This window comes from Myotis yumanensis, unplaced genomic scaffold (assembly GCF_028538775.1).
Source record: "Myotis yumanensis isolate MYYU_CA2020_CCGP unplaced genomic scaffold, mMyoYum1.0.hap1 SCAF_3, whole genome shotgun sequence".
NCBI classification, from domain to species: Eukaryota; Metazoa; Chordata; class Mammalia; order Chiroptera; family Vespertilionidae; genus Myotis; species Myotis yumanensis.
The window spans coordinates 440,385-462,884 of NW_027223754.1; the positions used below are offsets into that span (position 1 = coordinate 440,385).

The following is a 22,500-nucleotide window of genomic DNA, read 5'->3' on the forward strand; positions in this document are numbered from 1 at the left end:
AGGACATGCCAACAGGCAGCTGAAATGATGGGGTCAAAAGGCAGGGAAGGGTCCGCAGCAGAGAGCTGGCCGAGAAGCTGGCTCCATGGTCAGGGGCTCAGAAGGGCAGAGCACAGCTGGGATGCCAGTGTCCAGGGAAGGAAGTCGACGGGGAGTGTCCAGTGACAGCTCCCGACTCCCCGAGATGGGGACAGGCGGCAGGAGAGAAGTCTGAAAAGGGTGTCGAACAGGGAAAAGGGGCCTCTCCTCCCCACTCCCCGCCGGGACGAGGCAGACGTGAAGCCAGACGGAGCAGAACTGGACGGTCGGCCCTCACGCTGGACACTGGCGAGGCCCTGAGCAGGACACGGGCTTGCCTTCCTGGGGCAGTGACCGCCGCAGAGAAGACAGACACACAGAACGCGTGGCCTCCCTCTATCCAACCCACCCACACACATCCCACCGTCCACACGCCGCCCCGGCACGCAGCTCACATCACGCGTCAGTGCCGACATCACCCGCGCTTCATGCCATGAGCTCCGTCTCTACAATAAAGACATGGGCCAAACCAAACCAAACAAAGGGGCTTCCCGGGACCTCGCTGCCGACAGGCCCGGTAACAGCTGCGCCACAGCCTCGCGAGGACCCGCCTCGAGGGGGAGCGGCAGGGCTCCCTGGTCGTGGTGCCCAGCAAAGCCTGCGGGACTGGAAGACTCCCTGGCGGCAGGCAGGGTGAGAGAACCAGGACGATCTGACATCCCCATCCCGGCAGCAACTCGACAGGCACAAAGAGAAGGGAGCCATCAAGACAGTGTTAATGATCACCTCAGGAAAAACACACACAACTACCCACAAGGAATGGAATCAGCACATTATACGGCTCGGCTCAAACAGCACTCACATAAGACCCACACGTGTGCGTGTGCGTGTGCGTGTGACTGCGCGTGTTCATACTCATCTGTAGAACTTCACACAGAAACAATCACCGCAATGGGCAGACGGAGTCCTAGCTCAGTCTTCCTCAGGCGTCTACAGATAATGCCCCAATACAGCAGGAGGGCATTTTCATCGGAAACACGCAGGTAAACCATCCGAAGGCCGTTGAAGGGGGGAGTCGGGCTCGGAAACAACGGGCAGGCAGTGGCAGTCTCATGATAAGCCTCATAGGCGACACTCGACTTTCTCAGCACTGCACTTGGGAAAACGTTAGCCGTGCGAGTCGCCCACACGGTTCAGAGCGTCCTCATTCCCGTCCCTGGACTCCTCCCCTGTGGGGCCCTCCAACTGGCTCTTCGTTTCAAAAGCGCTTTGCTGACCAGACACTTGTCGAGATCTGCACACACCTCGTGCTGGGCTTGTCCCCAGAACTGGGGTGAACCCACAGACCAGACGCCCTCCAATGCACAGCTCTCTGCCCGTTTATCTGGGTCTGGTTTGATTTCTTTCACAAGTTTTGTAGTTTTCAACGAACAGATCCTGCCAATATTGTCAGATGTAAACTTAAGTACTTCCATTTCTGGGGTGTAATGTAAACTGGGCTAAAAAGTATTAGAATTCCAGTTGTTCATTTCTCGTAGACAGAAATACAACTGAATTGTGCATATGACATTGCCTGGAACCCTGCTGGGCTTGGGCTACGAGCTGTGGGAGCTTCTCTGTGCATCTCCTGCGTGTGGGCAGTCTATGCTCCCGCCCTACCCCCCCCACCCCCCCGCCCTGCCCCGTAGGCATCTTTATTTTTCTCGCCTTGTTGCCTCAGCTAGGGCTCCCCAGCAAGACCATCCAAGCTGCATGAACCACCCTGTGAGGCAGCTTCGTGTAGATTATAAGACAGAAGAGCATAAACCCAAGTGTCCTGTGTATCAATTCATGTTTCTATGGAAAGTGGAGGCTTTTCCCCTTCGTTTCATCTTGTTTTTAAGTAAAAAAGTACAGACTGTTACCTAGTCCGGTGCTGGCGAGGGGTCATGTGCTCTCACCAACTGCCTGAACTTCTTATTCCCAGAGAATCAGGAAATTCCGAGTGGTCTAAGGTACTACGGCTCAACATCCATAAGTGTCCCTTTCCAGGACAAAAACCACCAAATTACCTTTTCCTAACATTCACCTTAATTTCTTAATATTTTCTTAATTTCCTAAGAACTCTTCTTAAGTGTTTAAAAAAGATTAATGCAGTCACAAAAACAAGGTACACTTAATTTTTGCCTTCTCAAAAAAAAAAAAAAATTTAAAGCAGGGAAAACAACACAGATTTCAGTCTGAGTGATGAGAGAAAGCTGGGATTAAAGAAAAAGCGACCGACAGGGAGATTTTAGGTTGTACTTGAAAAAATGAAACACTCCGTGTAATAAAGACCGACTCCTGGTAGAAAAATTACAGCTGTACTATGAAGCTGATTTACAGATCATGCTGAAAACATTTAAGAGGACTCGGTGTGAGCTATTATAATCGCATTATTAAGTTTACTCTCAATTCCTAAGTGGTCAGCTGCATCCATCGCTGTTGTGGACCTGTGTCCAGAGCACGCCACCTGCCACATGTAATTGTTAACTCCCACAGCAACACGGCACCAGGCGCACGTGGGAGAACACAGCAGGCAAAGAGAAGGGGGCCCTGTCCGGCCAGCGTAGCTCAGTGGTTGAGCATCGACCTGTGAACCAGGAGGTCAGGGTTCGATTCCGGGTCAGGGCACACGCCTTGGTTGTGGACTCGATCCCCAGTGAGGGGCGTGCAAGGGGCAGCCCACCAATGATTCTCTTTCATCATTGATGCTTCTATCTCTCTCCCTCTCGCTTCCTCTCTGACATCAATAAAAATATATTAAAAAAGAAAAAAGGGGGCCGCTGGAGGGGACACGCCAACAATGTTCTTGGCGTAAGAAGAACTGATACAAAACACCAGCTGACACTGAGCACCTGTGCTGTGGATTTAACCCACGGGGATCCCATTAATTCCAACAGCTCACGAGTCTGCCTTCCCCCACTCTACCACCAGGAGTGACCGGCTGTCTTCTCCTGCCACCTTCCTCCTCCAGCTGGGCAGGTGCAGGGACAAACATTTGCATTTGCCAAGCTTGCCTTTCCTACAGAGGAAGAACTCAAATAGTAATTGCCATTTTTTTTTTTCTATTTTAAACTAACACCAAAATTACAGGATTTTTCTCATCAGACTTCAGAGTCTTTGTCTCAGTTGTGAAGGTAACAATGTTCTCAAACAAGAGAATTTGCTATGTGTACACAGCCTTTATTTTTTTCTAGAGGGAGAGTATGTGTCTCCCACAACTAGACAGTGCAGTGAGCCAAGAACCCAGAACCCACACCTGGGTTAAACCGATCCCCCCTCTCCACAGCTCTGTGACAGAAGACAAGTCTGTCCATGGAAACACCACGCGTCCCTGTAGGCAGTGAAGAGTCGTGCACAGAAGTTACACGGAGGTTAAACTTCGGGAGGAAGACAGGCTGTCAATCGTATAATTTTCAAGACTAAATAGCTGAGTGCTTATGTCCTGGACACTGTGGAGCCAGGAATCAGGGAGATCTAGACTTCCGAGAAGACCCACTTGGATTGGCGAGGTTTCAAGGCAGTAACATGGGTTCCAAAATAAGCCATTCCTCCTCTTTCCAACCATCTCTGAGAACCAAGGAAGACTTTCTGTAATTCATCAAGTTTCTCTAAAAATACAGACCAAAGCAGCAGACGCAAGGCTGCCTCCAAGAGGCCATGTAACGGAGTGCAGCTCACACGCTACCCATGAACTATCTAAAGGGCAGTGGCCTTGGGCGGACGCGCATGCTGTGCAGCCACCGCCTCGCCCAGCTTCAGGGCTTCTCACGCACTGGGAGCATGCCCGGTGCCCACTGGGCACCCCCGGACTCACCCACTGGACACGTCACACGGAAAGACACACAGCACGTGCCCGCCCTGCTCCCCTGCCTGCACGGTGCTTCCATGTGATGGTCGTGAGCAGTACTGAGAGCTGCCTGAGCAGCTGACTTGGATACGGAAGCAGCTCCGAGGGTCTAACGGCCTCCCTGCCACGGGCAAGGTCGGCACTAACAGTCACCTCCCACCCGTTCACCGTTCAGACCCACACATGCTGCGTGCAGTCACGGAACGAAGACACCGGCGTTTGGGGGTGGCAGGGGAGGGTGACCCAGGCTACCTTGGAAAGGGGGTGCCTGGGGAACAGGGGCTCAGAACTGGGGAAACGCCGAATTCTAGTTCAAAACCCCCATTTCCAAGCACTGTGAGCCAGTGACTGAACCCCCAGCAACATCCCAGCTGGGACGAACGCAAGTCCCGTCCCCAGGACGACTGTGCCCGCTGGGCGTGCGCGGGCCTCCTGACAGGGCAGCTCCGAGCCGAGAACTTTCTAGGCGAGGACCACGAACGTGGTTGGGAGCGGCCCGTCCCCCACCCGCTCGATGCCCCCAGCCCCGCCCTGGGCAGCGCGGTCCTGGACCAGCTGCCCGCGTCACCTGTGAGCTGGTGGCAAGCAAGAAGCTGGGGCCCAGCCCTACAGAACCCGGACCTGGTCTCCTGTGTCTTTAAGGCTCAGAAAGCACCACGCAGCTGGCCCCAAAGTGGCACTAAACCAGGGCCTCCACACGACCTACGTGACCACGACAGAGAAGATAAGCAAAAACGTCCTAAAAATAAGTAGCTGGGAACCCTTTCCCTTTTTAAGAGATGTGAGCGGACAGACACTAAGCCTCCGATGGAGGAGCGAGGAAGCCGCACGCGGGCACGGCCCATGGCGACAGCGACGCGCAGGGTGCTGAACGGCTATTCTGGGGCTGGCGAGCTCCGAGGCGCCTGGCAGCCACGCCGTACACCTCACCAGCACAGAGCAGGGCGACCCAGCCTCCCTCCAGCAGCTACGCGAAGGCCAAGCGTCTTTATAAATAACACGGCTCCTCTGTCCCTTATCAAAATGAAAACAAAAATAAATGTAACACGTTCCAACGCAACCGAGACAAACAGCAGGAGCGTCTTTATGAAAACAAAGCAGAGCTCTTAGCAGCGACAATCGTCCAGTGTCAGGCGCTGGGAGCAGCTCGGGCTCCTGCCCTTCTTCCCATGAGCTTGAGCTGCAAAGTGCTTTTCTCACAGGAGCCCGGGTCACCTGACTGTCCTGAGCTCTCACAGGAGCACACGCTTGCAGTTTATGGTGATGCACGGCACCTTTTCAGCTCAGAGGCCAGAAGCAATTCTAAAATTCTTTTTAAAAAGCTTATTGTTGGAAGTATTACCGATGTCCCCTCTGTCCCCCAATGACCCCTCTCTAGCCCACCCCACCCCCAACACACGGTGTCTGTGTCCATGGGTTATGCCTACACCAGTGATGTCGAACCTATGACACGTGTGTCAGAGGTGACACATGAACTCATTTTTTTGGTTGATTTTTGTTTGTTAAATGGCACTTAAATATATAAAATAAATATCAAAAATATAAGTCTTTGTCTTACTGTGGTTGCAAATATCAAAAAATTTCTATATGTGACACGGCACCAGAGTTAAGTTAGGGTTTTTCAAAATGCTGACACGCCGAGCTCAGAAGGTTCGCCATCACTGGCCTACACCCATAAAGTCCTTTGGTTGATCTCCCCTTCACCCCCAACCCCCACCTTCCCTCAGAGATTCCAGCCTGTTCCAGCCTCCAGGTCTCTCGTTCTGAGATTGTAAAGTACGTTTAGCCTCTCTCTCGTTTACTCTCACAGCTGAGTGCTGGCTTCCGGTCCCCCCGGTAGCAGCCAGGGAGGGACCCCCACACCCCTCCCGCGCTCCCGAGGCTCAGCTCCAGCTCCTCAGAGCGCGGGCCTTTCCGGTAGCTGCTCATGAGAGCACACAGCCCCAGGTTAGATGGCCGCACGAGGCCCCAGGACAGCGGGAAAGGTCTGCGGCGACGTCCGCGTGGCCCCGTCCTGCCAAGGAAAGGCCTGCACCGACAGGGAGCTCAGACCCCCTCCTACCCGACACAGGCCGACACGCTCGCCCCGCTCCATCTCCCGGGCACGGACTGCACCCCAGGGGACAGGAGGGAGGCGGGTCACCCTCCCCGGAGGCCACACAGAAAGCACGGGAGACACCCAGCCCATGACCGCGAGGAGCCGAGGAGCGAAGGATCACGGAGCCCACGCCTGAGCACAACACGACGGAACGCAGTGTCTCAACCTAACGGGGCCTGTGGGGGCCAGTTCCTCCTTTCCCGCTGTGCCACGCCCGCCTGCTGCCCACGGACACGACACGCCCGCCGGTCCTCTCTCTACCTCCGGCACCAGCCTGAAGCGGGAGACCAGCGCTCTGGGCCGCCAACGGGGAGGGGCTGCCAGTGCTTCCCAAAGAAAAACAGATGAAACACGCGGATTTTGTTAGAAAATCACCATCGTATTTGACAGACTGCGTGGGCCACATACAACCGTCTATTGGGAAGAACGGCTAGAACGCTACGAGAAATTTCCAGAGACCACAGGGCCCTGAAGTAAAAACATTCCCGGCCGTGTTTGTCTTGGAGGCAAGCTCACACTGCTCGCCAAGAGTATTTTAAGAATCCCCCAAACTGCACTGGGACACTGGCGAAAGGGGGGACCACAGAGAGAGCCCGTCCTCTCGCACAGACGGGGGCTCCCCGAGGGGTGCGGTGGACGCTGCCACCTTGGCCCTGAGAAACTGCCTCCTGGACGCTCGGCGCGTCACCAGGCTGCCGTGAGCTCCCCACGGGCGGGCGGGACAGCAGCTATGCTCCCTCCAGCGCTGTGGTGCTGTCACTCCCTCGGGCCTGAGTGGCCGCTTCCTCCAGCAGACCCTGGGGACCCGGCAGGGACCGGCCGCGAACAGTGGGGCCTTGACTTACGAGTGTCCCGACTAACAAGTTTTTCGAGATACGAGCCGTCTCTCGGCTGATTTTTTGCTTTGAGTTGCGAGCTAAAATTCGGGTTACGAGCCAGCTTCAGATACCCCATCGCTAGTTGGCGCAGCGAACGTCGCAGTGAACGCCACAACATCAGCCCAGCATCACGTGTCTCACTCGTTCACTTTTTGATTTGACATACGAGTAATTTGAGTTACGGAACGAATTAAACTCGTAAGTCAAGGCCCCACTGTATTAGCCATGAACTTTACTCCCCTTCCCCCCCCCACCTTCCTCACACTCAGCGGCAAACCCCACAGGCAGGAGAACCCCATAGACAGAACCCCACAGTCAGGTGAACCCCACAGACAGGAGAACCCCACAGGCAGAACCCCACAGACAGGAGAACCCCCCAGGGAGGAGAACCCCACAGGCAGGAGAACCCCCCAGGGAGGAGAACCCCACAGACAGGAGAACCCCACAGGCAGGAGAACCCCACAGACAGGAGAACCCCACAGACAGAACCCCACAGGCAGGAGAACCCCACAGACAGAACCCCACAGGCAGGAGAACCCCACAGGCAGAACCCCACAGACAGAACCCCCCAGGCAGGAGAACCCCACAGACAGAACCCCACAGGCAAGAGAACCTCACAGGCAGGAGAACCCCACAGACAGGGGAACCCCACAGACAGGAGAACCTCACAGGCAGGAGAACCCCACAGGCAGGAGAACCCCACAGACAGAACCCCACAGGCAGGAGAACCCCACAGACAGAACCCCACAGGCAGGAGAACCCCACAGGCAGGAGAACCCCACAGGGAGGGGAACCCCACAGACAGAACCCCACAGGCAGGAGAACCTTGCACCTGGCTCCTGCTCCGCTTCTGCAGAGGGTTCGTGGGAGGCCCAGGCCACACCCCGGGGGACGCAGAGGTGCCCAGGGAGGCAGAGGGGACACGCCAGGTGCCAGGTGGGCAGGCTGGCACAGAGGCATCTCCATAGATACAGGACCTTCTTCCTCTGGGACGTGAGGGGAGGAGCCGCTGACTGAGGAGGCCACGGCGTGACCAGGAGAGAGAACAGGGCATCACTCACGGAAGCCGACTTACAGGTGCCATCTCATGCCCGTCCGTGCGGGTCAGTCCTGACAGACGACCAGGCACAGTGACCCCCAACCGCCATCGATGCGGACAGAGCGTCCCAGGCCATTTCCCTCCCACTCGTGACCCTAAGCTCTGATGTCTTCTGCTTCCCGGGCCCGAGAGCTGGTCCAGAGCTCCCGCAGGCGGCGCACCGACAGCCCTGGAGTGAGCGAGCACAGTGTTGCTAGGAGTCGTCTCAGGGGAGGAGCGGGGTGGACAGTGAGCAGATGCAAGAGCCACGCAAGGAACGGTCGACACCACTTGCCCGACCGCGAGGCTTCGGAGTGACTGGGGTGAGGAGCAAGTAACAGCAGAAACGGCAACAGACAATTTCAACTTTTATGAATAATGAAAACAATGATTAAAAAAATAAATGGCCTTTAATTCACAGAAATGAGGACAAGTAATGCTACAGATAGACGTGTAAGACAGAACGTGTCCAAGTAGACACATGGACATGGCTCACCTGAGGGACGCCATCTGCAAAAACCATCCGCCAATTCTTGGGGCTTTTGAAACCACCCCAATGTAGGTCACATTACCTCTCGCTCAGACGCGGGAAAGTACGTGCGACTGTGAGAACATGCACAGGGCGTCTCCCTTCCCTTCGGCTCTAATCGGGCTTCTTCCGGGGGCTGAGGGTCCTCCCCCCGCCCCCGCCCCCGCCCCCGAGAATGCAGCCAGGGCCGCAGGAAGGTGTGCAACCAACACGGTGTGCAGGGCACGACTCTCCTGTCCACATTTCCGGGCAACCCAGCCCAGCGCAGCACCGTCAGGGTGAGAACCTGCGGCCCAGCACAGCCCCCTCTCCCAGGACGGTCTCAGTGGGAACTCGGGGCCCACCACAGACCCCCACTCCCAGGACGGCCTCAGTGGGAACTCGGGGCCCAGCACAGACCCCCACTCCCAGGACGGCCTCAGTGGGAACACAGGGCCCAGCACAGACCCCCACTCCCAGGACGGTCTCAGTGGGAACTCGGGGCCCAGCACAGACCCCCTCTCCCAGGACGGTCTCAGTGGGAACTCAGGGCCCAGCACAGCCCCCTCTCCCAGGACGGTCTCAGTGGGAACTCGGGGCCCAGCACAGACCCCCACTATCAGGAGGGTCTCAGTGGGAACTCGGGGACCAGCACAGACCCCCACTATCAGGACTGTCTTAGTGGGAACTCGGGGCCCAGCACAGACCCCCCTCTCCCAGGACGGTCTCAGTGGGAACTTGGGGCCCAGCACAGACCCCTCTCCCAGGACGGTATCCATGGGAACACGGGCCCAGCACAGACTCACCCACTCGTAGGAGAGGATCCAGCAGCCGCGCGCCAGGCCCAGCAGCACGTTGAGGGTGCGCAGCGCCTGCCCGGCCAGCACGTGGGTGGTGCTCTCACACACTTCTCGGGCCAATGAGAAGCCTTTCAGTTTGGCCACCACCCGGGTGACGATGCTCTGCTTGCTGTCGGAGGGAAAATAGCACCGTCAAGGCTTCCTGCAGGAGCATCGGGGATGCAGCCCATCGAAAAGGCAGGACGGCTGCGCTTCTGCACCCCTTTCAGCTGTGCCATCACTGGGACCCCGGGGAGACACAGGATGTCGTTCTCACTGAGTGTCGCTGTGAAGGGCTGAGCAGGCCCGGCTGCGACGGCTTCGCCACGTCCTAGATGGGCAGGAACGCAGCCGGGAGTGTGCGGCCAGGAGTGTGCGGCCTGAGAGTGCGCTCACCAGCCGGGCGGGGCTGCCTCTCTCAGGGGTGGCTCGGCAGGAAGGGACCTGCTCCTGCGAATGCGTGGAACTCGCACGCCTGCTGCAGCCTGATTTTTCACGGAAAGGGCCCAGGTTTCGATGAGAATCTCAAAACCTTAAAACCTATGGCTGATATGAAGAAACACAGGTGTCCCTGTAAACAGGAATTCCAAAATCTGTCACAAAGATGGTGCCGCATTTCCGCTGGAAGTGCCATGCTGTCCAGCGGCTCTGCACCCTCAGGAACCGTGTGGACGAGCACCAAGCATGCAGGGAGCTCCCTGCCAGAGCCTGCTCAGCGCTTCAGGGAAATGGGAGCGAGGCTGCTGGCCGAGCAGGTGCGATCCTGGGCTGGGTGCTCACACTCGCGCCAGCTGAGCAACAGGCAAAGCAACAGGTGCGAGCCCTCTGTCCGGCTCCGCACCCAGCTTCAGGGCGGACCTGCTTGGTCTTTCACTTTTTCAATCCTCTCCCATGATATTTTCTATTGATTTTTCAGAGGGAGTGGAAGGGCAGGGGAGAGACCCACGGACTGGCTGCCTGCCGCCAGCGCCCCTATGGGCCCGGGAGCCAACCGCAACCTCGGTACATGCCCTGCACCCCGAGACCTGCCAGGCCCGGGGCTGACGGTCTAACCACGGAGCCGGGCCAGGGCACACTCAGTCTTTCAAGTGCTGAGGATGTTCTAAGTCGATGTTAGTGATACAGCACAACTGAGAAACAGTCCTGGCCTGCGGCTGCCAGAAGCCCAGCTCCCAGGACATACCAGAAGCAAAGGCTAAAGCACTAGACTGAGGGGAAAGGCATCACAACACTGAGTACTTACTCAGCTGGCATGCTGGTCATGACCAATGTTCTCACTGGCTAGAGGGTTCAAAAGAGAAGAAAAAAAAAGGTCAAAAATGTAAAAAACATTTCCCACATAAATAAACACTGACATGTGTTTTTCTACAGTTACATCACTTAAAAATAAACATTTAAGCAAATATCAAAGGAAAACAACTTTGTCTTCCTGGAAACAAACAGCCTATGAGATAGAAAGGGAGATAGCACCCCCACCCCAACCCAAAAGAACCCAGACGTGAGGTGGCAGAGAAAATCCAAGTCCCCCTCCCCCTCGGGATGCCCGACCCCCGGGCAGCGAGAGGCCCCGGCCACTGTGCGTGGGCTCACGGCTGCTCCTCGGAACAGACAGACCAGCTTCGTGGTCCCATCATGAGTGAATGAGCTAAATAGTCGTTAACACGTGTCCATTTCCTGTAGTGAGAGTTCGATGCACCTTCTAAAAACCACCTACGAAGGTCGTCCACGGACAAGGCCCAGACTCATGGGCAGAAGCAAACGTCGCGGCCAGAGATGCACACTCCTCCCTCCCCCCTGCCCGGCTCTGACTGGCTCCCAGAGGCCCATCCAGGGGCCATAGGACTTGGCTGGCTCCCTGGTTTTCTGAAGTTACTTTTCCTCTCTACCAGTTTTTGTTTTGTCTCATTAACAGATAAACACAGGCAGGCCTTGGAGGCAGTGTGGGCTCCGCTCCAGACACGGCGAGGCGTGTCACAATAAAGCAAGTCACGCATTCCCGTCTCCCAGCGCACGCAGGCTTTGTCTGTGCGACACCACAGTCCACTGAGTGCGGCAGCATCACGTCTAACCCGTGTGCACACCCTGATAAAAACACTTCGCTGCTAAAAGAGAAAGCAGCAGAGCGAGCGAAAGGTCCTCAATGTGCACACAATGCTAAGCTCCTCCCGCCCGTCCCTGCCTGCGGAGCCTGCCTGCTGGGAGCAGAAAGGCCTGGGCACCCGCACCCAGGGCTGGACACGCCCACGGCTGGAGGCCAAGCCTGACCCCTCACTGAAGGGTGTGTGGGCTCCTCACCTCCTACCCCTCAACGTTTGTTCAGATTATAGAACAATTTCTGGCACAGCCGACACTCTCGGCTCGAGATGGGCCATTGGCACCTCTACAAGCCGCACCGGCCAGGAGCCACAGGGCCTGTCCCACCAGCAGTCTCCACCCCGAGGGGACCAGTCACAGGGCCCACAGGGCCCCAGCCTCACACAGGAGGACGGCTGCCCCCCCATCTCCCCACCCCTCCCAAGCCCTGCGAGCCGGCCTGGGGACCATCACACACCAACCTTGGGGCCTCTCCCTCTCTTCTTCGAGGCCGCGGGTCTGGCGAGGTCCTCACGGCCTTCCTGGGCGCCTTCTGGGACATCCTGCCTCGCCGGTCCAGGCCTGACACCTGCAACCAGGGCCTGGAGGTCAGTGAGCACTTGCCACGCACTGAAGGCCCAGGCAGCCCAAGCAAAGGGAACGTCAAGTGGCACTTCCGCGCGGGTCCGGAGGCAGAGCCTGCAAACAGCAGCGCAGCCTCTCCCGCGCTGAGGTCCGCACCGCCCGACGTGCCACACAACCCCGACTCGGGGGTCAGATACGAATGCCCGATGGGCGACAACGTGCTGCTCCACCGGCCCAGGCATCCACCTGCCCATGAGGACAGACGCCTGCATCTCCCGCACGACTCCGACCCCAGTTCTGTTTTATACGACGATCCAAGCCCGCCCTCCAGAGGAGGATACAGATCTGGGTGCCAGTGGCTGGAGAGGAGCCCCCTCCGCCCTCAGTACCAATCTGCCAGCTCCCTACGCGTCTCCACCCGACACCAGTGTCCGCCGTGAGGACACACAACCTCAAAAGACACCATCAAGCCCTGGCCGGTTTGGCTGTGGTTGGAGTGTCAGCCCCAGGGGCTGCGGGTCGAGTCTGGTCAAGGGCACACACCTGGGTTGCAGGTTCAAGCCCCTGTCAGTAGGGGGGCAACCAATCGCTGTGTCTCTCTCATCCATGTTTCTCTCTCTCCCTCCATTGTCTCAAAAAAATAAAAAATAAAAAATCCATGGTAAAAATGTCCTCAGATGAGGATCAAAGAAAAGAAAGACACCCATCCAGTGACGTGGCCTCATGTGTCTCCCTGTCCTCGCTCGCCCTCCCTGGACGGCTGCCCACTCTCTGAACCAGCTGCTGTCCTGAGGCCTAACACCACCACCACCTGCCTGGCCTCCAGGGTCCAGCAGGCAGCGGCCGGGGGTCACTCCCGCCCCAGCCCGGGCAGGGGCTGCTCAGCCGGCCCACGCGGCCGGTGACGCACCTTCCCGTAAACGCCGCTCGCTGCGGACACGAGGCAGAGCACGGCCCCGCAGACAACGCAGCAGACGAGTCAATACGAGGCAGAAAAAACGCAAGCACCTCGAAACCAAGTCACCCAACGCGAGAGGGGCTGACGCAGGCGCCCCGAAACCAAGTCACCCAACGCGAGAGGGGCTGACGCAGGCGCCCCAACACGAGGCACAACGATGCTGAGGGTCAGACAGAAGTGTCAGTCCTTCCTCCAAACAAGTGCCGAACGAGGGCTGAATGTTTTCCTGAATTAAAACTACTTCTTTGCAACTCGGGCCCTAAAAACGCCAGGTCCTGAGCACCTAGGAGCAACTTACCCCGAGGCCTCTGGAGACGCAGCCGACCCCACGCTGGCCCCACAGGCTCCTCAGCGAGCTCTACACTCGACTTGCATTGTTCAGCTCCCTCTGGGCCTCCTGCATCCCAGCCACGGCCTCAGGGGGAGAGACCCCGCCTGGCGCAGGTGGGTCAGGCCATGTCCAAGGGCATCTGGCCTCTCATCGCCCTGCAAAACCACAGCGAGCCCCCAGGCCTCTCAGGACCGAAGGCCCTGAGGTCTGGCTCCCGCGGCCTTTCTGACCTCACCCCGTCCCCGTCCCCTTTGACACGTAGCCGACTCCCAGGGGAGGTGATACTACGGCTGAGGATGGGCCACCGCAACACCACGGGTCTTGATCCCATTAGACCAGACGATGCGCAGGCCTCCTAGGCCCTGAAGGGCCAGGATCTTGTCCCTGTGGCATGACAGGGGCTCCGAGTCACGCCAAGGCCGGGCCTGCACCCTCTGCGTGGCAGCCCACACCTGGCGGGGGCTGGACCGGAAGTTCCTGGAGGCCTGAGCTACCGACCTCACAGGGCGTGGGCACTGGGTGAGTCCCCCAAGGACCACCACCGCCTCCTGACACCCCGGGGTCCAGGGCGCACTGCGTCCGGACACCAGCTCCCCACATGTGCGTGTACGTGCTTTGTATGTGCGTGTCACAAATAGCACTCGAAGCTCTGAAATACACAGGACACAGCCAAGAATATCCTTAACCACCAAAACTAGTCTATGCGCCCAGTGTTTTGAACTCACTTTACGGTCCACACCATTTTAAGATAAATATTTGCAAACACATACTAAGCATAATGGAATATAAGATACACTTTCTTGTCAAATTTTATATATTTTCAGAAAAATAAGATATAAAAGTTAAATTAAAAACATACAAAATCCCCTTTGTGAGATGATTTTGGGGAGTTCATTTACTTCCAAGGAAAAGATATACAATACATCTACGATTATTTCAACCCCAAACTTTCCATCTTGAAAAGGGTGGTTAACAGCATTTGAGGAACAGAAAAATGGGGAAGAATACACTTGGTCTTAGTGAAACATTCAGCCCAACCGTTGATAAAGACAGTTGAATTTCAGGGTCTCACATTCTGATGGCTGAAGCACAGTTCTGCTCAAAGCCGGAAAGCGCAAAGCGTTTTCTGATTCTGCTGCCTTTGCTGAAATTACTGCAATGCAGAGCTAGCTAATATGGCCACAATTAAGTTACAGAGTGGAATAAATCTATCTGAATGACACTTAACCTATTTAAGGCAAAATAAATAGAATTAAGCAAGGCTTGCTGCCATGAACTTCTTACGAAGGAAAACATTAACTACGTCTTTATAGCAAACAATGCCCAAAGCTTTTTCAAAGCAAATACTGATCACATACGTCCATGCATTTCCCACACCTTCCCTGTCCTGACAGAATCGACTGACACCACCTTCACTTCCCTCTGAGGCGACAGCCCCCCGTGCGGAACTGCAATCACCCTGAGTGGCCTGCACAGTAGCTGCGCCGAAGCTGCCGACCCAGGACGGCGCCCCTGAGGATGGCTCTCCGCCCGAGAAGGTCAGGGTGAGAGAAACATGTCCATAGCAGCAGGTGGGACCCAGAAATCCCACAGGGAGGTGAGCCAGGACCCCTAAAGAATGTACCATTGGAAAGTGTCAAGCCCACAATCTTTAAAAAGAAAAATATTAATTATGAAAAAGCTCTGATGAACGTAAAGATGGATACACCATGCCACATTCCTGTAACAGACCCGTGCAGTCCGTCCCTTCTCCACCCTCTGGCTACATCTTCCCGTTCTCCTCTGGATCCTCCACATTCCATCACCTACAAAACCCAGCTCCTCATTGAGATTCACCTGCAGGGGAACTCAACCGTCCAGCGGTGGCGTCCTCTTCCTGCGGGCGCCTCATGTCCGCCGGGTCCCCGCTCTCCTTATCGCCGGGGGTGACGGCCCCGTGGTGTCCCTCAGGGCCCCTGTCTCCTCTCTGAGCATCCTCAGGGGGGCCGCGCCCTGGAGCATCCTCGGCAGCAGGCATGTTCCTCAGGAAGGGTGCGTGGGACCCTCCACTTGCAGGAGCATGAAGCCCGGGGCTGGCCTGGGCAGTGGCACTGGTAGCGGGGACCAAGCTGGGGTCCTTGCCCAGGCAGGAGAAGTCGGACATGCCCAGGATGCTGGCTCGCTCCCGCCTGGAGAGCCCGGCTCTGCAGGGGGGGTGGGCAGGGCCGGGAGGTGACTGCAGCCCTGGAGGGAGAGTCTCCAGGCTCCTCTCCCGGAGGTTGTCTGGTGAGAAGTAATCCTCATAGGAGGACGTGCCCCCAGGAGGAGTCCCCACGGCAGGGCTGGCTGGGGCCTGGCCCCTGGGGGAGGAGAACAGCCGCACAGCAGACTTCCGGCCGCACTTGGGCTTCTTCGGTCTCCCCTCCGGGGGCGCGTGGGCGTGCTCCAATGGGCGCTTTCTCTTCGCGGAGGAGCTCCTGGCTGCGTGTCCCAGATGGTGGCCTTGAGTTACCGAAGGCTGCTGGTCGGGGGTGGCCGCCGCGCCTGCAGGGTCCGTCTGCCAACCCGCGTCCTCCTCCGCACGATGGCGCTCAGGCATCTGAGGCGCTAGCCGGCCGAGGTACCTGGGAGACGCGGGTGAGCGGACGCTGCTCGTTTCCAATGCCGGTGACGAAGCACACAGGGGGCTTCTAGTGTTGTCAGCGGGTCCTCCCAATTTCCTCTCCTGATCCCCATGCCCCGAGTCTCCACAAGGATCGTCCAAAGATGACTGCAGGCCGCCAGCCCAGGAGTCCTCTGGAAAACAGGGAGCCAGTGCACTTTAAAGAAGGTCTCGATCCCCACAGGGCACAGGAGTTCCCTCCCAGTGACACCTTCCCAGCACTGTCCTCGGGTCAGGGAGCCCCCAGCCTGTGGGTGACGCCCGGGAGGTGTGTCGTGACCCACTGCCAGGCTGTGGAACCTCCCTCTGCAGCTCCTACTGTGCTCTGTACTGGACGCTTGAATTGCAAGTTAAGAAAATGCCCAAGAGGAACGAACCATAGGAACCACAAACGAGTCATGTGCTTATTACAATGAACTACTTTTTACTATAATTCCTAATTTCAGGGTAAATTCAGGAATTCTAGTTTTAAGTAACTAGTCTTCTCATCAAATAAAATTCCAAATAAGAGAAAACATAATATTCTTAAAGCTAAAATATCACAGAAAATGATCTACCTGAACACAAAGTGTCATGTGAGATATTCAAAGACGCTTCACAGGAGGCGTGAGCTGGGTTATCGAAAGACTTTTCCATCATCTGGGAAGCTGGAAACATAATCAAAACATTAGATACAATTCTGTTATTTTTTCAGATGCAGCCAGCAGAAAGCCCACATTCTGCTCTTAACCCTGGAGAATACTAACTATACACCCAATATACGCCTAAAATGAAAGTGTTCCAAAAAAATGTACACACACTTTAAATAATTATTAATTCCAATGGGTTAAATCTGAAAAGAAACATCAATCGAGCTAGTAAAAACTGTCTGTGTATATGTTTGGGGGGGACACCTTATATTAATGAAGCATAAGAAATTTCTGGAAGAAAATTTAAAGTCTATCCAGAGACAGATTAAAATCTGTTGGAATCGGGTAACTTTAACTCAAGTATCTAAAGAAACATCACACTTCCCACCACAATGACCCAGCACAGCGCCCATGTGACCACACGCGAGGCTCACAGGTCGGGGAGAGGTTTGCCCGCTTCTCCTTCATCTCCTGCAGCCTCTGCTCCATGGCGCGGTGACGACCTCTGTACGCCGTCGCTGTGGGGCTGTACATCAAGGCGCCATTGGACTCAAACAAGAGGACAGGGACGTCGTTATCTGAAACAAAGACAAGCCATGGCTACAGAAATGCTTATTTGTACCCATGATGTACAGGGTTGGTCTGAAACACTCAATTCAGAGGCCACGTGACACAGGCAGAGAAAAATACCCAAACACATAGAGTACTTCAGAGCTTCATGACATTAAAGTATTTGTCCAAGTCATTAGAAGGATATATCTAGTGAATAAATGGGCAGAGGTGCCCGGCCGGCGTGGCTCAGTGGCTGAGCGTCGACCTATGAACCAGGAGGTCATGGCTCGATTCCCTGTCAGGCACATGCGGGAGTTTCGGGCTAGATCCCCCATGTGGGGTGTGCAGGAAGCAGCTGATCAATGATTCTCTCTCATTATTGACATTTCTCTTCCTCTCCCTTCCCCTCTGAAATCAATAAAAATATATTTTTAAAAAATTTAAAAACAGAACTGCCATATGTCCCAGCAATGTCACCTCCAAGGAGGTAACCAAAGAAAATGAAAGATGTCTGCACCCATGTAAAGGCAGTGTTGTTGATAACAGTAAAGATATAGAAATAATCCAAATGTCCACCAATGAATGAATGTGGTACATATGCATACAATGGAGTATTACTCAGCCATAAAACAGAACGGAATCTTGCCATTTGAGATGACACGGATTGGACCTTGAGAGCATTATGCTGAATGAAATAAGTCATACAAAGTAAGACAGATTCTGTATGAAATCACGAAGATGTGGAATCTTAAAAAAACAAAACAACAAACCCCTGAACTCACTGATACAGAGGACAGATGGGTGGCAGCAGGCGTAGGGGCCGCAATATGTGAAACTTGCTAAGAGAGCACGTCTCAAAAGCACTCCTGGTGATGGGTGCTCACAAGGTGTAACTGATACCAACCCATCAGGCTGCTCACCTGACACTACTAACATCATGTTCGATGCCAATCACAGCTCAATAAGCAGAAACTGTTCTGGGACCGATTAGCTCAGCTGCATGGCCCTGCAGTGGCCACTATCAAGTCACAGGCGACTTTATTCTGTTTTCTCTTCCTGGGCTGGAGCCGCTGCAGGCCCCCTCGCGAGGCCATCCCGCATGCCACTGGCTACCTCGGTGTGCAAGCACACACGCAAAGGAGGGTGCCGTATTTCTTTGCTTACCTAATGTTGTTTTTTGCCTTTGTAGCTCATTAGCCATTTTCTCAAATTTCTTTTGAAGTCTCTTATCATTTTCCGGTGTTTTAGGAGTAAAATCTTTGGGCTGCATACACCTATGCTGTGCAAAAAAGAACACAGACATTAACTCCCAGTGCTGCCTTTGTGCAGGCCAGGAACGGGACCTGCTCGTGGCCATTCCGGGCATCTCTGATCACAGTAATAACAAAACCCTAAAGAGGCATTTGTTGCACTACATGTGAGTTTGTACGATTGTGAAAACATATAAGGGTCCTGGCCGGGTGGCTCAGTTGGTTGGAGCGTCAGTCCGCGAACCGAAGGGCCTCAGGCTCAGTTCCGGTCAGGCACACACCCAGGTGTGGGCTGAGGCAATCCGCACGGAGTCTCTCACATCAGTGTCTGTGGTCCTCCCTCTCCCTTACTCTCTAAGAAACCAATAAATACATCCTCGGGGGAGGATTTAACAAACACGACGATACAGGACTAGGGCTGGCTGTACCAGCAGCTCTGCTTCTGAGGCACTTTCAGTGCCCAGCGTTCTTAGTTTCCATGAAGATGGTCTCTTTCTTCTTAGTTTTGCTGCCCTCATGGTCTCTCCCTGCCCCACAAACATTATGACGTAGCAGTAAAACACAAAAGCAATTATTTTTTAACTGCCAAAGGAAATAAACATAACTTAATCTTATCTCTAAATCACAGTAACCCCACTGAGCCAGTAAAAATACACAAGGTGACAGAGTCATGAACCTCGGCCTACGAAGCCCCCGGGAAGCGGGTCTCCATCGGCACAGCTTTCCTGTGAGAACACCCGCGCTCTCCCGGCTCTGCGTTCCCCCGCACTGAACGAGGGCATCTGACTCGACCCAGCTCCTCTGCCGTAGCCACAGGGCGCCGAGCTGTGCGCGGGTCCCGACTTGGTTTCCTCTTGGCCGACAGCAGTCCCGTTTCTTACAGGTCCCCTCAAAGCGCCCAGAGGGCAAAACCACCTCTAACCCACTAAGGACGCTGTGACAATGGCAGCATCAACAGTGACACTGAAGGCAGCGCCGGACTCGGCTGCTAAAAGCTTCCTTTCCAGGAATAAAGTAAAAGAATGAATAAATGAGTAACTGCCTACACTGGGTCAGATACTTACTTTTTTTTTAATGAGGCAGGGCAGGTGTTCATGGGTGTTCGTCGCAGGGAACAGGGCCTCGTCGACGTGCGCCCCGGCCGTCCTGCACCTGCGTGAGGAGACAAGTCCTTGGTGAGCATCTGTCTGCTAGACACGCAGTGTGAAGCCTGCACGTGCCCGTGTAACGGAGGACACCCACGCACAGGCCACCTAGCAGACACGTCTGCTAAATAAGTGCCCGTGTAACGGAGGACACCCTCGCACGGCCACCTAACAGACACGTCTGCTAAATAAGTGCCTGTGTAACGGAGGACACCCTCGCACGGCCACCTAGCAGACACGTCTGCTAAATAAGTGCCTGTGTAACGGAGGACACCCTCGCACGGCCACCTAGCAGACACGTCTGCTAAATAAGTGCCCACATGGCCAAGCACAGAGCCGATGCCCTCTCACTTCCCAAAGTCTCCTCCACCTGGTGTCTCTGAGGCCAAGCGCCAAAGCTAGAGGCACGCCTAGGAAGCATCCTTCTTCTGCAATAACTTCAGGTTTGTAACCCACTTCAGAATGACCAGTGCACGGTGCTCAAAAAGGTGTAAGCACGTGCCATGAAACACATAATGAAAACAGAATGAAAGGACTGGTTTAGGGCTGCAGGACCCCAAAGAAGCTGAGGGCAGAAAGCTTATCTTCCCTCCAAAGCCAGTTCTCCTCTCTGTGTTTCTCTCCAGACCTGTCGCCCCAGCTGGGCTGTGGAAGGGGAGGCACCGCCGAGCAGTGGGCGGCAAAACTGCTTTCCAAAGCAGACAGTAGACGAGGAGAGTGGCAGGACCCCCCACTCTACAAATGGCACCAGAGCTGGGTTCTCACACCGAGTCCACACCCCACAGGCTGTGGCTCCCAGGCCTGGCCGGCACCTACCCTCCACAAACATCACTTATCAGCATCGTGAAGCTGCACCTGGCTGAGCCCCGACTCTGACGACTAGCTGAGGTCTGTGGACGCCAGGCCTGTCTCCGCCACAAACCTGTGCTGAGACCGGAACGCCTGTGACTTTGGGGCTGATGACCTCACTGGTAACAGTGAGGAGACGTGCGCGGTGCCTGCTGTTTTTGACTCACAGCGTCACCAAACGCTTGCTGCCAGCAGGACGGTCTAGCTGGCAGGTGTTTTAGAAGCACTGCTCCTTTTCACACACCGCTTTTCTCCGCAGGAACAGGCTCGACAAACTTCAGGTTGAAGAACAATCTTGAACCTGAGATCTCAGTTGTCTGTTCTTATAAAGGAAACTCCCAGAAATAACCCCACGACTGGGATTCTAGCGACACCTAGTGACCTTTCCTATGTACTGTTCACGTTTTCAGTGGGAAACAGGAGCCATCGCCTGGACAGCCCCTAACAAAGCAGACACAGAACCTAAAATAAAGCTCTAAGTTCTGGTGAAGGAAGTTCAAGTGCACTGAAAAATAAGGGAACAGCATGACACCAACTTTATGTTCTCACCTACAGTGAGAAGGGAAGACGAGAGGGCGCGGTGTGAGGGAGGCTGTGGGGCAGGTGCCTCACTGCGGGGAAAGCACGGAACTGGCACTTTCCCAGGAGGTGATCTGACAGCATCCACCACAAACGCAGCATGCGAGCCCTCGAAACCACCTCTGGAAGGGAACCCACAGGAAGACGGTCATGCAGGCAGAGCCTCCTCGCCCATCTGTGGTCACTGTGCACCGACGATGAGCCGGGGGAGTTCAGATGACTCAGGGGAAGCACAGCCATAAAACAGGACAGGCACGGAGGATGCACTTTACATGGGAACAGAAAGGACTCAGTGGAAGCACAGCCATAAAACAGGACAGGCACGGTGGATGCACTTTACATGGGAACAGAAAGGACTCAGGGGAAGCACAGCCATAAAACAGGACAGGCACGGTGGATGCACTTTACATGGGAACAGAAAGACCACAGTCCACGGGCACACAGACACGTGGGTGAAAGGACAGAACAGAGTGGGTTTTAACAGCACAACAAGGGAACAGAGTGCCCAAGGGGCCCGCCTACAGACTGGGGGACAGAGAGAGCACTCTGGGCAGGGAGCCCTTCCCCTGCGACAGGGGGAGGAGTTGGGCACCAAACAGGGGAGAACCGGGGCGAGGAGGCAGCATAACGGGATCGAGTCCATAACATGCACCGTGTCCAAAACTCAGCCCAAAGCGACGTCATGAGGAGCCAAGAAGAAACCCACCGACAGAGGCCAACTCCATGTGCTGGGATTACCAAAGACGCAGTTACTGAACGACAAGTACACTCTGCACGGAAACGCTCCTGCAGTGAGAGACAGGGAAGCTGAGACACAAAACACACACGTGAAAAAGAACCGAGGGCCCGGCCGGCAGCTCATTGGGTCAGAGTTGTCCTACACCCAAGGTTGTGGGTGCGGTCCCAGTCGGGGCACCTTCAAAACCAACCAAGGAGTTTGTGTGAATACGGGGAACAGCAAATCGCTGTTTCGCCCTTTCCCTCTCTCTCTCTCTAGTCAATAAAAACAAAAATAAAAATAAGACAAATGGAAATGTTACAACTAATATTGCCCAAAATAATGTACTAAGTGGACATAATGACAAAACAGAGTTGACAAAGAGGAGACAGTGAACTTGAAGATTGATTTGGCGAGGAAATAAAAACTGAAAAATAATGAACAAAGCCAGGCCTCAGGACAGTGGGAAGATGTCAAAGGTCAAAGGCTGCTACACAGGAGGGACTGACACGGAGGCCCAGGCCATGCGGCCCCATCACACCCACCTCTGCTGCTTCTCCAGGGCTCCCTGCACCCACGGAGCTGAGCAGCTCCATAGAGACCCAATGGCTCTGTCCCTTTACAGAAAAGCCGATCCCCGCTGTGCAGCGATCCGAGTTCTAGGGAAAGAGGGTCAAGGGGCAGAAAAGCCACTTGAAGAAACGGCCAAAACCTGGGAGCTCATACGTTCAAGCACCTCCGTGAAATGCACACAAGACAAGGAGGAAAGCACTTCAGGGAAACGTCCGAAAATCAACGTTAAGAAGAAAAACTGAGAGAAGGCAGGGGAAAAGGGCACGTGACTTCCAATTGAGAAAGGAGGGGCATGACCAGCAGGCTCTGGGGCACCTGGACCTGCTG

General features: G+C 55.2%; 1 protein-coding gene across 1 annotated transcript in view; it reads right to left on the minus strand.

Annotated features, from left to right (window-relative positions):
• The window catches only part of MCPH1 (microcephalin 1), a 99,628-nt gene that overhangs the window by 72,034 nt on the left and 5,094 nt on the right, over positions 1–22,500 (minus strand). The window contains exons 4-11 of the mRNA XM_070407353.1: positions 19,374–19,461; positions 18,224–18,338; positions 16,942–17,085; positions 16,436–16,525; positions 15,074–16,012; positions 11,846–11,952; positions 10,534–10,571; positions 9,258–9,420 (exon numbers count right to left, since the gene is read on the minus strand). Of these exons, the coding sequence (XP_070263454.1) occupies positions 9,258–9,420; positions 10,534–10,571; positions 11,846–11,952; positions 15,074–16,012; positions 16,436–16,525; positions 16,942–17,085; positions 18,224–18,338; positions 19,374–19,461 (1,684 nt within the window). The remainder of the gene's footprint in view (positions 1–9,257; positions 9,421–10,533; positions 10,572–11,845; positions 11,953–15,073; positions 16,013–16,435; positions 16,526–16,941; positions 17,086–18,223; positions 18,339–19,373; positions 19,462–22,500) is intronic.